Source organism: Narcine bancroftii, chromosome 1 (genome assembly GCF_036971445.1).
Source record: "Narcine bancroftii isolate sNarBan1 chromosome 1, sNarBan1.hap1, whole genome shotgun sequence".
Lineage (NCBI taxonomy): Eukaryota > Metazoa > Chordata > Chondrichthyes > Torpediniformes > Narcinidae > Narcine > Narcine bancroftii.
Genome location: NC_091469.1, coordinates 484690555 through 484705391, shown reverse-complemented (window position 1 = coordinate 484705391; position 14837 = coordinate 484690555). Strand labels below are relative to the sequence as shown.

At 40.7% G+C, this 14837-nt stretch overlaps 1 protein-coding gene across 3 annotated transcripts in view; it reads left to right on the top strand.

Annotated features, from left to right (window-relative positions):
- dlec1 (DLEC1 cilia and flagella associated protein) overlaps positions 1 to 12660 on the top strand; it is a 191340-nt gene extending 178680 nt beyond the window's left edge. For all 3 annotated transcript variants that reach the window (XM_069914929.1, XM_069914926.1, XM_069914927.1), the window contains 2 exons: positions 8907 to 9030; positions 12043 to 12660. In XM_069914929.1, coding sequence (XP_069771030.1) covers positions 8907 to 9030; positions 12043 to 12166 — 248 coding nt within the window. In that variant the 3' untranslated portion in view covers positions 12167 to 12660. The remainder of the gene's footprint in view (positions 1 to 8906; positions 9031 to 12042) is intronic.
- The last annotated feature ends 2177 nt before the right edge of the window (positions 12661 to 14837 follow it).

Sequence of the window (14837 nt, the reverse complement as noted above, 5' to 3'; positions counted from 1 at the left end):
ATGCTGTTGGGCCCTTCATCAAGGTATCAGCAAAATGGAGGCAGGCACCTGAATAAAATGGTGGGGGGGAGGTGCACAAGCCAAAAGTAGGAGGTAATAGGTGGATGAGGGAGGGAGGGGACATCAGAAAGCAGGGGAAGGGGGGCTCTGTGAATGGAGAGAGAAGGGGATGGAGAGAATGAGGTAATAGGATAGGGAAGAGAGGAAGAATGGGGAGTGGTCTACGAGAGAAGTTGATGTTAATTCCCTGACGGAATATAAGGTGCTGATCTTCCAATTTACAAGTGGTCTTGGTTTGACAGTGCATAAGACCAGACGTGTCAGTACGGGGAGTGGGGCACAGAATTGAAATGGTTGGCCACTGGATGATCCCTGTCACTGATGCAGACAGAGCGAAGGTGCTCAGTGAAGCACCAGTTTCTCCAATATAGAGGAGGCCACACTTCCTGCAGTCATAGTGTGCACCTAATATTCCGTCTGGGCACTTTCCAACTAGCATTAACATCGACCTCCATTTTCTGCTGGACCACTCCCTGCTCTCCCTCTTTCTCCTTTCACAGAGCATCCCTCCCTGTTTGCTGGTGAGCCATCCCTCCCTTATCCACCTATTACCTCTTGCATGTGGGATTGTGCTCCTCTCCCTTGTCCCCGACACCAACTTGTTCAGACACCTGACTACATTTTCTTCATTCCTTAATTAAGTGCTCAAGCCCGAAACATTGGCTATGTGTAGAACCATAGAACTCTGCAGCACAGAAAACAGGCCATTCGACCCTCTTAGTCTGTGCTGAAATATTGTCTTTATCTTTCCTGTGTAAAGTCCATTGTTTGACCCAGCATTGTGTTTTTACCCCAGATCAGTGTTCCATAAGGGCTACTGGTTAAAATCCCTTCTGTAATGCATAATAAATTAAGCTGTAAGGGAATATAAGAATTGATTTCCCGCTGGGAATCCTTCTTCTTTGGCTTGGCTTCGCGGACGAAGATTTATGGAGGGGTAATGTCCATGTCAGCTGCAGGTTCGTTTGTGGCTGACAAGTCCGATGCGGGAGAGGCAGACACGGTTGCAGCGGTTGCAAGGGAAAATTGGTTGGTTGGGGTTGGGTGTTGGGTTTTTCCTCCTTTGTCTTTTGTCAGTGAGGTGGGCTCTGCGGTCTTCTTCAAAGGAGGTTGCTGCCCGCCGAACTGTGAGGTGCCAAGATGCACGGTTTGAGGCGATATCAGCCCACTGGCAGTGGTCAATGTGGCAGGCACCAAGAGATTTCTTTAAGCAGTCCTTGTACCTCTTCTTTGGTGCACCTCTGTCTCGGTGGCCAGTGGAGAGCTCGCCATATAACACGATCTTGGGAAGGCGATGGTCCTCCATTCTGGAGACGTGACCTACCCAGCGCAGTTTGATCTTCAGCAGCGTGGATTCGATGCTGTCGTCCTCTGCCATCTCGAGTACTTCGATGTTGGAGATGAAGTCGCTCAGTGTAATTATATGTCAGGCTATTGTCATGTCTTCCCACGAAAGCCTGGTAGCAACATTAATCATTCTCCCCCTGAAGGCCATGGTTCTTGGGAGGCCATTAGAACTTTAGACAGGAATTATCAGGTAGGGTTTTTTCATTAATTACCATGAAACAGAAGAGCAAAATTAGGCTATGATTCGTAGCGTGAACCTCACAACAATGCTCTTGAGATGCCCATCCCTAGTGCTAATGGATCTTCTTTTGCATTGTAAAACCCCTGGTAACTGGGGAAGTCAAGCAACTGGCAGCTCTATCAGTTGGAAAAAAAATTGAGGAAAATAAATTAAAAAAAAATAAAGAATAAATAATAGCAAAAAATACACGTTTAAAATTGTAAATGTTTTCTAAAGTAACACCTAAGTCTTTAGTGAAGATGGGAGCAAATATTCAGCCAGTGGAGGGCCTTGGTCGTGCTTTGCTCATAACAGCTTTTTGAATAAAATTGTGTGAAGCAGCATTGGTATCGCCCAGGATGAAGAGCTGGTTGATGTCGCTCGCTGTTGAGTTGGTTTTTGTTCATCTTTCAGGCAGCTCCGTGGAGGAGGAGGAACCTGCTAATGCAGTGACAGTTAAATGTTTTCAAAGAATATGACTGAAAATAAAGTAAAATGCATTTAAGTTTATAGTGATGTTTGTTCAATACAAGTACAGCAAGGAATTTGGAGGTTTTAGGGGCTGTGGTGAGAGAGCAGAGCAGTGGGATCAGTGTGGGGACTGATACAGGGCTATGGGGAGAGTGCGGGGCAGTGGGATTAGTTGGTACTGATATAGGGCTATGGGGAAAGTGCGGGGCAGTGGGATTAGTTGGTACTGATATAGGGCTATGGGGAGAGTGCGGGGCAGTGGGATTAGTTGGTACTGATATAGGGCTATGGGGAAAGTGCGGGGCAGTGGGATTAGTTGGTACTGATATAGGGCTATGGGGAGAGTGCGGGGCAGTGGGATTAGTTGGTACTGATATAGGGCTATGGGGAAAGTGCGGGGCAGTGGGATTAGTTGGTACTGATATAGGGCTATGGGGAGAGTGCGGGGCAGTGGGATTAGTTGGTACTGATATAGGGCTATGGGGAGAGTGCGGGGCAGTGGGATTAGTTGGTACTGATATAGGGCTATGGGGAGAGTGCGGGGCAGTGGGATTAGTTGGTACTGATATAGGGCTATGGGGAGAGTGCGGGGCAGTGGGATTAGTTGGTACTGATATAGGGCTATGGGGAGAGTGCGGGGCAGTGGGATTAGTTGGTACTGATATAGGGCTATGGGGAGAGTGCGGGGCAGTGGGATTAGTTGGTACTGATATAGGGCTATGGGGAGAGTGCGGGGCAGTGGGATTAGTTGGTACTGATATAGGGCTATGGGGAGAGTGCGGGGCAGTGGGATTAGTTGGTACTGATATAGGGCAATGGGGAGAGTGCGAGGCAGTGGGATTAGTTGGTACTGATATAGGGCTGTGGGGAGAGTGCGAGGCAGTGGGATTAGTTGGTACTGATATAGGGCTGTGGGGAGCTTCAAACATATTGTCCCAATTCCTGTACTCAACACTTTGATTTATGAAGGCCAAAGGGCCAAAACCTCTCTTTACCTCTGATGCTGAAGTGCCAGTTAATGAAGAAGACAAAGGCTGTGTAGTAAACCAGGAATCATGGCTTTTATTAGCAGAAACGAATGGTACAGTAATGAAAGACAATGGGTGCATACACAGTTATACCCAAGGGGAGTGTCTTTAGTGGTAGAGATAATACACGTCCAATGTCAGTGAAGCAGACTAAGCACAGCGAGAGACTGACAGCACAACACAGATTCACCACAGACGCCACTTCCACGATATTATTCATCTGTATTCCCAGATCCCTCTATGCTCCTCAGTGCCCTACCATTTACTGTGCATGTCCCATGCTGGTTCATCCTCCAAAAGTGCCACACATCACAAATGCCAATGTCCGCATTAAATTCCATCTGCCATTTTATGGCCCATTTTTCCAGCTGGTGCAGATATCAAGGTTGTATGTGACATCAATTGTGCTCTGACAATAAATTTGAACTGTGTTGCTTTGAAAGTCTTCCTTGCTGTCCTCTGTACCTTGAGTGAAGGGGAAAGGGTGAAGAGTGAGGACACTCATGGTTCAATGTGTTGGTAAGATTTGGCATCAAATTTCGGTGACAGGATAAAACGGTTGAGGGGCCACTCCAGAAGGCAAAAAACTTTGTTTGGAAGTTGACAGCATTTTGGAGGAGAAATGTCATTTGGTGGTTGAAAATAATGAGAATTTCTGAAAAGTTAAATGTGGAAAACAGTTCTATGAATTTAAGATCATGTTGTGTAAGTGGAAAATTTTGCCCAGTCTTGTTAAGACATAGAATTCTTGTCTGATAAGCAAAAATGCATAGCTTCTAAAATATTTTGATATTTGAAAAGGACTTTGTGTTAAGTGTTGCAAAAAGACAGTGAATTAATTGACCTAGTATCAGTATTAGCGTTCTCCCAGGCAAGGGAAAGCATGCAAAAGATTTAAGGCACTGATGTGAATCTCACTTTAGAGCAGTTTTGGGCTTTACGGATGTGCTGACATTAGAGAGGATTCAGAGGAGGTTCACAAGGGTAATTCTGGGAATGAATGGGTTATCCTATGAAGAGCGTTTGACAGGTCTAGGCCTGCACTCGTTGAAATTTAGAATGAAGGAGGATCTCATTGAAATATTTCAAAATTTGAAAGGCATGAGCAGAGTTGTTGTAGGAAAGCTGTTTGCAATGGTGGGGGAGTCTAGGACAAGAGGGACAACTTCAGAATAGAAGAACATCCACTTTAAACAGTGGGATTTATTGCCACAGCTTGAACTGCAGTTGGATGAACTGAGGATCATAAGGGAAGCAGAGGCAGTGATAGAGAGGAGTTACAGGGAGACAGTCACCCCTAGAAGGCAGGAGACAGGGAATTGAGTGACTGTGAGGGAGAGTGCCTGTGCAGATTACCCCTGTGGAAGTGCCCCTCAGCAACATGTATTCGGCTTTGGACACTGTTGGGGGGAACAGCCTATCAGGGACAAGTTGTAGGGTTCAGGTCTCTGGCACAGGGGCTGCCCCTGAGGTTCAGAAGGGAAGGAGGGATAAGAACAGGATACTTGTAGTTGGGGACTCATTAGTTAGAGGGACAGATAGAAGGTTTGTGGGACGAGATCGGGGATCCAGGTTGGTCTGTTGCCTCCCTGGTGCCAGGGTCAGAGATATCTCTGATCGAGTACATAGCATTCTGCAAGGGGAAGGAGAACAGCCAGAAATCGTGGTCCATGTGGGGACCAATGACTTAGCTAGAAGTGGGGATGAGGTCCTGAAACAGGATTATGTGGAATTAGGTAGGAAGTTAAAAAACAGGACCTCCAAGGTAGTAATCTCTGTATTGCTGCCCATGCCACGAGCTAGTGAGGGTAGAAATAGGAGGATGTGGAGGATGAATGCGTGGCTAATGAGATGGTGCAGGGGGCAAGGGATAAGATTTCTGGATCATTGGGATCTCTTCTGGGGAAGGTTGGACCTGTACAAAAAGGACAGACTCCACTTGAACTGGAGGAGGACCAATGTGCTGGCAAGCAAATTTGCTAGAGATGTGGGGGAAGGTTTAAACTAGTTTGGCAGGGGGGTGGGGAACAGAGTGTGAGAGCAGTGTCAAGGGAGCATGGCCACCTAGATAGGAATAATAATAACAAAGGTAGGATGGAGATTAGGGTAAAAGGTAGAAAAGAGAATGTATGTGAGGATCATTCTCTGAATTGCATATATTTTAATGCAAGAAGCATAGTGAACAAAGTAGATGAGCTTAGAGCATGGACAGATACATGGGGTCACGATATTGTGGCAATTAGTGAGACCTGGCTACAAGAGGAGCAGGACTGGCAACGTAACGTTCCAGGATACATTTGTTTTAGATGTGATAGATCAGGGGGTAAAAAAAGGGGAGGAGTTGCTCTGCTTGTTAAGGAGGACATTACTGCTGTGAGGTGGCAAGATGGTCTGGAGGAATCGTCCAGTGAGGCTGTTTGGGTGAAATTGAGGGGTGAAGGAGACATGAGGGTGCTAATAGGGGTGTATTACAGACCACCAAATGGTTCAAGAAAACTAGGGGAACAAATGTGAGATAACATATATGTGTGAGAATCATAGGGTAGTGACCATGGGAGATTTTAACTCCCCTCACATTGATTGGGATACCCATACAGTTAGAGGGCTGGATGGGCTAGAGTTCGTTAAATGTGTTCAAGATTGTTTTCTGAATCAATTAGTAGAAGAACCGACTCGGGACAGTGTAATACTAGATCTCCTGTTAAGGAATGAGCTAGGTCAGGTATCAGACATTAATGTTGGAGATCCAATTGGGTCTAGTGATCATAATTCTGTTAGTTTTAAGGTAGTTTTAGGGAAGAGCAAGGAGGGGCCTAAAGTTAAGGTTCTGGATTGGAGAAAAGCAAATTTCGAAGGAATAAGAAGGGATTTGGGGAGTATTGAGTGGGACAGGATATTTTCAGGTGAGGGTGTAAATGAAAAATGGAGGATATTCAAAAAAGAAATTTTGAGGGTACAGAGTAGTTATGTCCCAGTCTGGATCAAAGGAAAGGCTGGAAGTCATAGGGAGGCTTGGTTTTCGAGGAATATTGGAAATTTGGTTAGGATAAAAAGGGAGGTGTTCAAGAGGTATAAAGAACAGGGAGCTGACAAATTGAAGGAGGACTACAAGGAGTGTGGAAAGAATCTTAAGAAAGAAATTAGAAAGGCCAAAAAAAGGCACGAAGAGGCTTTGGCAGACAGAGTAAAAATAAATCCAAAGGGTTTCTATAGATACATTAAAAGTAAAAGATTAGTGAGGGATAAAATTGGACCCCTTGTAGATAGCGAAGGTAGGCTGAGTGAGAAGTCAGAGGAAATGGGGGAAATTTTGAATGATTTCTTTGCCTCAGTATTCACTAGGGAAAAAAATATTGAACCAGTCGAAGTAAAGAAAAATAGTGGGGAGGTCATGAAGCATATAACTGAGGAGGTAGTGATGGCTGTGTTGAAAAAGATAAAGGTGGATAAATCTCCGGGACCGGACAAAATATTCCCAAGGACACTCAGGGAGGCTAGTGGACAGATAGTGGGGCCATTAACAGAGATATTTAGGATGTCACTGGCCACGGGGGTAGTGCCAAAGGATTGGAGGGTGGCGCATGTGGTTTCGCTGTTTAAGAAAGGGTCTAAATGTAAACCTGGGAATTATAGGCCCATGAGTCTGACGTGCACCCAGTCCATACCCCTCCAGTGGGCAAGTTGATGGAAAGTGTTCTGAGGGATGGTATTTACAAATATTTGGAGGTACAGGGATTGATAGGGAGTAATCAGCATGGTTTTGTCAGGGGTAGATCATGCTTGACAAACCTGATTGAGTTTTTCGAGGGGGTTACAAAAAAGGTTGATGAAGGGAAAGCTGTGGATGTTGTCTATTTAGACTTTAGTAAAGCTTTTGACAAAGTTCCCCACAGGAGGTTAGGAAAAAAGGTGGAGGCATTAGGTATAAGTAAGGAGGTAGTGAAATGGATTCAGCAATGGTTGGATGGAGGTGTCAGAGAGTAGTGGTAGAAAATTGTTTGTCCAATTGGAGGCCGGTGACTAGTGGAGTTCCTCAGGGATCGGTCCTCGGTCCACTATTGTTTGTAATATATATATTAACAATCTGGAAGTAGGGGTGGAGAATTGGATGAGCAAGTTTGCGGATGATACAAAGATTGTTGTGGACAGTGAGGAAGATTACCATAGATTAAAAGGTGATTTAGGAAGGCTGGAGGTGTGGGCTGAGAAATGGCTGATGGAATTTAATACAGATAAGTGTGAGGTGTGAGATTTTGGAAAGACAAATCTAAATAGGTCATGTGCATTAAATTGGAAGGCTATTGAGATGTGCAGAGCAACAAAGGGATTTAGGAGTTGTGGTAAATAGTACCCTCAAGGCTGATACTCAGGTAGATGGTGTGGTGAAGAAGGTATTTGGAATGTTGGCCTTCATAAATCGGAGTATTGAATTCAAGAGTAGGGAGGTTATGATGAAATTGTACAAGGCATTGGTGAGGCCAAATTTGGAGTACTGTGTGCAGTTTTGGTCACCAAATTATAGGAAAGATATAAACAAAATAGAGAGAGTACAGAGAAGGTTCACGAGAATGTTGACAGGATTTCAAGGTTTGAGTTACAGGGAAAGGTTGTGCAGACTAGGGCTTTTTTCTCTGGAGCGTAGAAGATTGAGAGGGGACTTGATAGAGGTGTTTAAGATTTTAAAAGGGATGGACAGAGTAAACGTGGATAGGCTTTTTCAGTTAAGAGTGGGGGAGATTCAAACTAGAGGGCATGGTTTAAGATTGAAGGGGGAAAATTATAAGGGCAACATGAGGGGAAATTTCTTTACGCAGAGGGTGGTGGGGATGTGGAATGAGCTTCCGACAGACGTGGTCGAGGCGGGATCATTGGTTACATTTAAGGAAAGACTGGATAGTTACATGGATAGGAGAGGACTGGAGGGGTATGGACCAGGTGCTGGTCAGTGGGACCAGGAGGGTGGGGATTTGTTACGGCATGGACTAGTAGGGCCGAACTGGCCTGTTCTGTGCTGTAAGTGGTTATATGGTTATAGGTGGTTGTGGAGGCAAAGATTCTTGATCAGCCAGAGCATCAAAAGTTATGGGGAGAAGGCCAGGCAGTGGTGAAATGGACCCGCTCATGATTGAATGGCAGGGCAGACTTTATGGGCTGAATAGCCTATTTCTGTTCCTCGGTCTTTTGGTCTTAACCAGGTCAGGCAGCATCTGTGGAGAGAGATGAACAGAGTATTCCTATCAAGCTGCAGACACTTTGTCAGTCTTCCATATGAAACGTTAACTGGCCTGGGCCTGCTGAGTGTTCCCTGCATCAGCAGTTTTCCTTTTTGACTATTTTGGCAGTCAACATCTCTGAGAATCTGTCCTTCATGTCGATGCAACCATAGAAAAAGGCTCACCGGTGGTTATATTTTGTGATGTGTTTGAGGAGATTCAATATACCACCAAAGACTCTCGAAAACTTTCACTCCAAGGATATCTACATGACATCTTAAGAAAGCAGCCTCTATACTCAAGGACCCTCACTACAATCCCCTCGTCGCTCTGCTACCATTGGGAAAAAGATACAGGAGCCTGAAGAAGAGCACTCAGCGGCACAAGGACAGTTACTTCCCCGCTGCCATCGGATTCCTGAATAAACAATGAACCGCAGACACTGCCTGCCTTTGAATTTTCGAGCACTTTTTTTTATTTTTATGAATGTTTACATATTGACGCTGCTGCAAAATTAATTTTGTGACTTGTTCATGGCAATAAATTCTGATTCTGCACTCTCTCCAGTTCCAAGCAGAAGCGAGAAGGATGAGTGTGTGTTTGAAATATGTCCCACCTGCGGGATTCTGGAGGCAGCAACTCTCCAGTTATCAACGAGTCGGGTGGCTTTACAGATCAACTTTACTGCCAGGTGATTATGGGGTTTGGTTTTGGGTCTGTTAGACTGCACTGAGTTGTGCTGGAGTAGCGAATGAATCGGATTTACCTTGTACATTAAAAACATGACGCACCTTCTCATGATTAGTCGTGCCATTTTGCTTTTAGAATATTTTCTGTTAAGTTTTTCATCTAAAATGGTACTGGAGCGTGATGCCTGGTGAGCACGCAGAATTTGGTACACAAACTAAGCCCGTTTATTCAGGTGCCCTCCTGCTTTTTGCTCCGATCTTGAAGCGCTCAGGCCCAAAACATTGGTTATATTCCTTTATTTCGTATGGATGCTGCGAGACCTGCTGAGTTTCTCCAACATTTTTGTGTTTTTACAATCACAGAGTCTACAGGCTTTCATGTTTCACTCTAAGAAACTAAACTCAGAGGATACCAGTGTCTTTTTTTAAAACTTTATTTATATTATAAAATACAAATATATATTAAAAAAACATTCTTACAATGGATCGATATTAAAATACACATTAATCCCCTATTACCCCTTCCCCCCTCCCCACTAAAATCCCCTCCTTACTACCCCTATCGAGCCTGATACATATTTTAATTAATTACGTGCCATGGAATGTGCCATATACATAAACTGCTTAAAGTATATTCAAATCCATACACTTTAAATATGGAGTCCACATTTTAGTGAAAAAATAATTAGTGTAAATTATATGTTATCTTTTCTAAGTAAATACAAGATTTCAACTCATTATGCCATCATTGAATATTCAACTCTATATAATTTTTCCATGTAACAGCAATACATTTCCTAGCTACTGCCAGAGCCAGATGAATAAAAGCTATTTGAAACTTATCCAATTTTAGACCCACTAATAAATTTGTCATATATCCCAATAAAAAAATTAATGGACCAAGTGTTAATTCAATTTTAAATAAATGCTCCAAAAAGGTTTCACTTTATCACAAGTCCAAACTGAATATAAAAACGTACCAATCTGCTCTCTACAATGAAAACACAAATCTGATGAACTAAAACCATATCTTTTCAATTTCTCTGGAGTTAAATACAACTGATGTAGAATATCATAATTAACTAAACTGTATCTCACATTAATTAACTTAGTTACACTGTTTTCACACAACGTCATCCATTTCTCCTGAGATATGGGATAATCTAAATTCTTCTCCCATTTACTCTTTGTTTTAAGTACATCAGGTTGACTCATCTTCTCTTGCAACAACACATACATTTCTGATATAAACCCTTTTTTTTGGAACCGTCAGTAATCAATTTTCCAAATCTAGTCTGGTATGGGATTTTTAACTCCTGTACAAAATTATCCATTAATAAAGCCCGTTCTTGATAATAAGCAAATAACGAATTTGATGGTATTCCAAATTTTTCTTGAAGTCTAGTAAAAGAAAAACTCCCCTTGCAAAACAGTCTTCTACAGTTCTAATACCCTTAAAAAAATTTTAGATAGTGATTATTCATAGAAAAAGAAATAATCTTAATCTGATATAATGGAGTTCTAGCAGTAATTCTACCTTGTTCCAATAATTTGATCCCTATTATACCAAATCTCTAGTAAATGGCTTATTATTGGTAAATTATAAGTTTTTAAAAGATAAGGATTCCATTTATAAAATGATAAACTTGAGATTCTGAAATCTGTGCCAATTCAACTTGAGCCCATGCAAGAGGTTGACCAACATCAAACATTCAATTAATAAATTTTAATTGAGCTGCCTTATAATTCTGAAAATGTGGTAATTGAGGTCCTCCTAATGCGTATTTCCAAATCAATTTTTGTAATGAAACTCTAGATAATTTACTTTTCGATAAAACAATTGGATTCATTGAAAGATATTGAATACGAGGAAATATATTCATTTTGATACAATTCACGCGTTCTACTAAAGTTAAAGGCAAATCCTTCCACAACAAAGGGCCATAATTTAATTGATATAAATGTTGATAATTCATATCCACTGAGTACTTTATTTTATCAGACCATCGAAACTGTTTGCAATCTGAATAATCTTCATTTGATATCGGTAATAATTGACTTTTATCCCAATTAACTATAACCTGACATGTCTCCATATTGATCCAAACATTTTTGAAGTGGCTTCAAAGTCTCTTTATGGTTAGATATATTAATTGATTTGCAGAGATGATGTATTAATCTTATATTCTTCCTCTCCCACTCTAATTCCTTTAATATTAGCATCCTGCCTAATGAGTTGAGCCAGTGGTTCAATAACCAATGCAAATAAAGTTGGTGACAAAGGACATCCTTGTCTAGTTGGTCTAGTCAAATTAAACGAAGATGATACTTGTCCATTTGTCACTATCCTAGCTGACTAATTTTTATACAGAGCCTTCACCCAACCAGTGAAGAGTGGACCAAACTTAAAACATTAAATAAAAAATGCCACTCAACACGGTCAAAAGCTTTTTCAGCATCTAGCGCTGCTATCAATGATTGGTTGGATTGTTTCCGTGATGCATTAATAAATGCAATTAATTTAACAACATTATCGGCAGAGTATCTGTTCTAATAAAACCTGCTTGATCCACATGTAAATATTTTGCAAGCCTATTAGCTAACACTTTATCTACAATTTTGTAATCCACATTCAATAAAGAAACCGGTCTATAAGAAGCTACTTTCAAAGGATCTCTGTCTTTTTTTGGAATAACAGTAATTAAAGCTCTAGAAAAAGAGTATCAAAGCAAGACAAGTCTGTCAATATGAAAACCTGATATTCTGTTTCATAAAGGTTGTCAGAATAAATAAAAATCCTTCTGCAGGACCAAATCTCCCTTCTACCTACACGTACGTCATCGGTACCAATATGGACCACAACCTCTGCTGCTCCCCTTCACCTGTCTGATGGGCTGGGATTAATGCCTGGTCAAAAGATGGTCTCTGAACAAATAGATTAAGCTGCTTAATACTGAAGTACATTCAATCCTCTCATAAAGAAAGTAACTTCTGTTCCCTTTTCTTTATGGCAGAGACAGTAAAGTGTACAAAACCAACATCACCGTCCAAGGAATACTGGGAGAGAGACCCTTAATGTTCTCAGTACAAGGAAGCGGATCAATTGATGAAAGGTTTGAAACTGTGTACACTCCCTAAGGTCAGCAGAAATTTGGATGCCCTGTGTCGTAAATATTTCACCACGCAAAACAGATGTCCTATTTTCTTCAAAAACTCACTACCACTTTGAGTAAACTTTTCAAAAATTAGCTAATTTATTATTAAAGAACATCTCTTGTGTTCACATGAGCAGCCCTGTGGCATCACAATTCATATTACAGTAGAAGTCCAAAAATCCAGATGCCAGCAATCTAAACCGCCAGAGATTCTGGAGTTTTCAAAAACTCAAACTTTTTAAATTTAGCAGGCTTTTTGTGAGTGTACAAGTGCCACAGAAGTAGAGTGGCAAAAATTGACCACGCTTATTGACTTTTTTTTAAAAAACTGCTTGTTTTGGTAAATGAAGATGTATTTGTTAAATGGATAAACTATCAAAATGTATCCTTAAATTTGATTATTTTAATATTATATTCAGCAATTTTTAAGTCACAACAGTAAATACATTTCTTTCAATAAAGAACTTTCAAAAATTATACATGTGGTATATAAAATCCTCTCCCTCCCCAAAAAGGAGGAAAAGAAAATCAAAGAGAGAAAAACTGGAGAATGTCAAGAGGAGAAACTATTTATCATAAAGTTTATAATAGTATAATGATGTTGGAAGTTACCGAGGGATGGGGCCTTCAGAGAGTCTGATAGACATTCATGCAACATTTTGCAAATTTTCCTAAATATCTGATATTTATTTTGTAAATTATAAGTGATCTTCTGAAGTGGAATGTTTCAAAACAGGTTGTATCTCTGCTTATCACCAACAATTTTGAATTCCACTTGTAAATAAAGTCCTGTCTATTAATTTCTCCCATTTTACTAAGTTCTATATTAACCCAAGAAGGAACTTTATTTACTCCAAACAATACATTAATAAATCTCAATTGAGCTGCCTTATAATAATCCTTAAAGTGGGCAAGTTGTAAAACTCCCAATTCAAATTTCCAAAGAAACCCTTGCCATTTTCCCTTTCCATAAAAATTTTCTAACACTTGTATTCAAGTCCTTAAAATTACTGAGATGGAGATCAACTGAAAAAAAATTGAACTCTTGGGAAAATATTAATCTTAATACAATTAGCTCTACCTACTAGTAGATATGCAGATGATACTAAGATAGGTAGCATTGTGGATAATGAGGAAGGTTGTCAAATCATGCAGAGAGATTTGGGCAAGTTAGAAGAGTGGGCTGAAAGTTGGCAAATGGAGTTTAATGCTGACAAGTGTGAGGTACTACATTTTGGTAGGACCAATCAAAATAGGACATGGTGAATGGTGGGGTGTTAAAGAATGCAATTGAACAGAGAGATCTAGGAATAGTGGTCCACAGTTCCCTTAAGGTGGAATCTCAGGTGGAGAGGATAGTGAAGGCTGTCTTTGGAATGCTGGCCTTTATAAATCAGAGCATAGAGTATAAGAGTTGGGAAGTAATGTTAAAATTGTACAAGGCAGTGGTGAGGCCAAATTTGGAATATTGTGTTCAGTTCTGGTCACCAAATTATAGGAAGGATGTGATACCTGGTGCTCCAAGGAATAAAGACCTAACCTTTATGAGCATAGAAGGCTGTGGGGTGTGGGGGAGGGGGGGGGGGGCGTGGATAGAAGTCTTTAAAATTTTAAGGGGGATAGAGTAGATGTGAATAAATTTTTTCCATTGATAGGGGAAATTCAAACAAGAGGACATGAGCTGAGAGTTGGGGGCAAAAGTTTAGGTGCAACATAAGGGGAAGCTTCTTTACTCAGAGATCAGGGTCTATGTGGAATGAGCTTCTGGTAGAGGCAGGTACAATATCATCTTTTAAGAAAAAATTGGATAGGTGTGTAAAAGAAATGGAGAGTTATGGGCAGAGTGCAGGTCAGTGGGACTAGGAAAGTATAAATGTTTCGGCATAGACAAGGGTCTGTATCCTTGCTGTAATTGTTATATGGTTAAAGTTATAGAAAAGTTATTCCACCTCTTCAAATCCTCCTTAATTTTATTAAGTAATGGTAAATAGTTCAATTTATATAAATTATTTAAATCATTATCGACCCTAATACCTAAATATTTAATTCCAGCATCTGGCCGCCTAAATTGAGTGGCCTTTCTACAGAATATAGACACCCTTAACTAAGGGCAAAATTTCACTTTTGTTCCAATTAATCTTATACCTGGATACTTCACCATATTCTTCCAATCTTGTATGTAATTGACGCAACAATTTATAGGATCTGTCAAATAAATCAGATCATCAAACAAATTTATTTTATATTCTTATGAACCTTTATAACCTAAAATTTAAAATCTTGTCTTATTAAATCCGCTAAAGGCTCTATTGCCAAAATAATCAAAGCTGGTGATAAAGGACATCCCTGTCAACTCGATCTAGTTAATTGAAAAGTAGAAATTTTTCAATTAGTCACCACTTTTGCAGATGGATTTTTATATAAAGTTTTGACCCAATTTATAATTGTTGGTCCTAAACCAAACTTTTCCATTCTAATCTATCAAACGCCTTCTCTGCATCTAAAGCTACTGTCAGTTAAGCACCCCTTTTCTGAGCTAAATTAATTAAACTAATCAATCTAGCAACATTGTCAGCTGATTGTTGCTTTTTAACAAACCCCATATGATCCATATTAATTAAATTTGGTAAATATCTAGCTCGATACACTAAAAT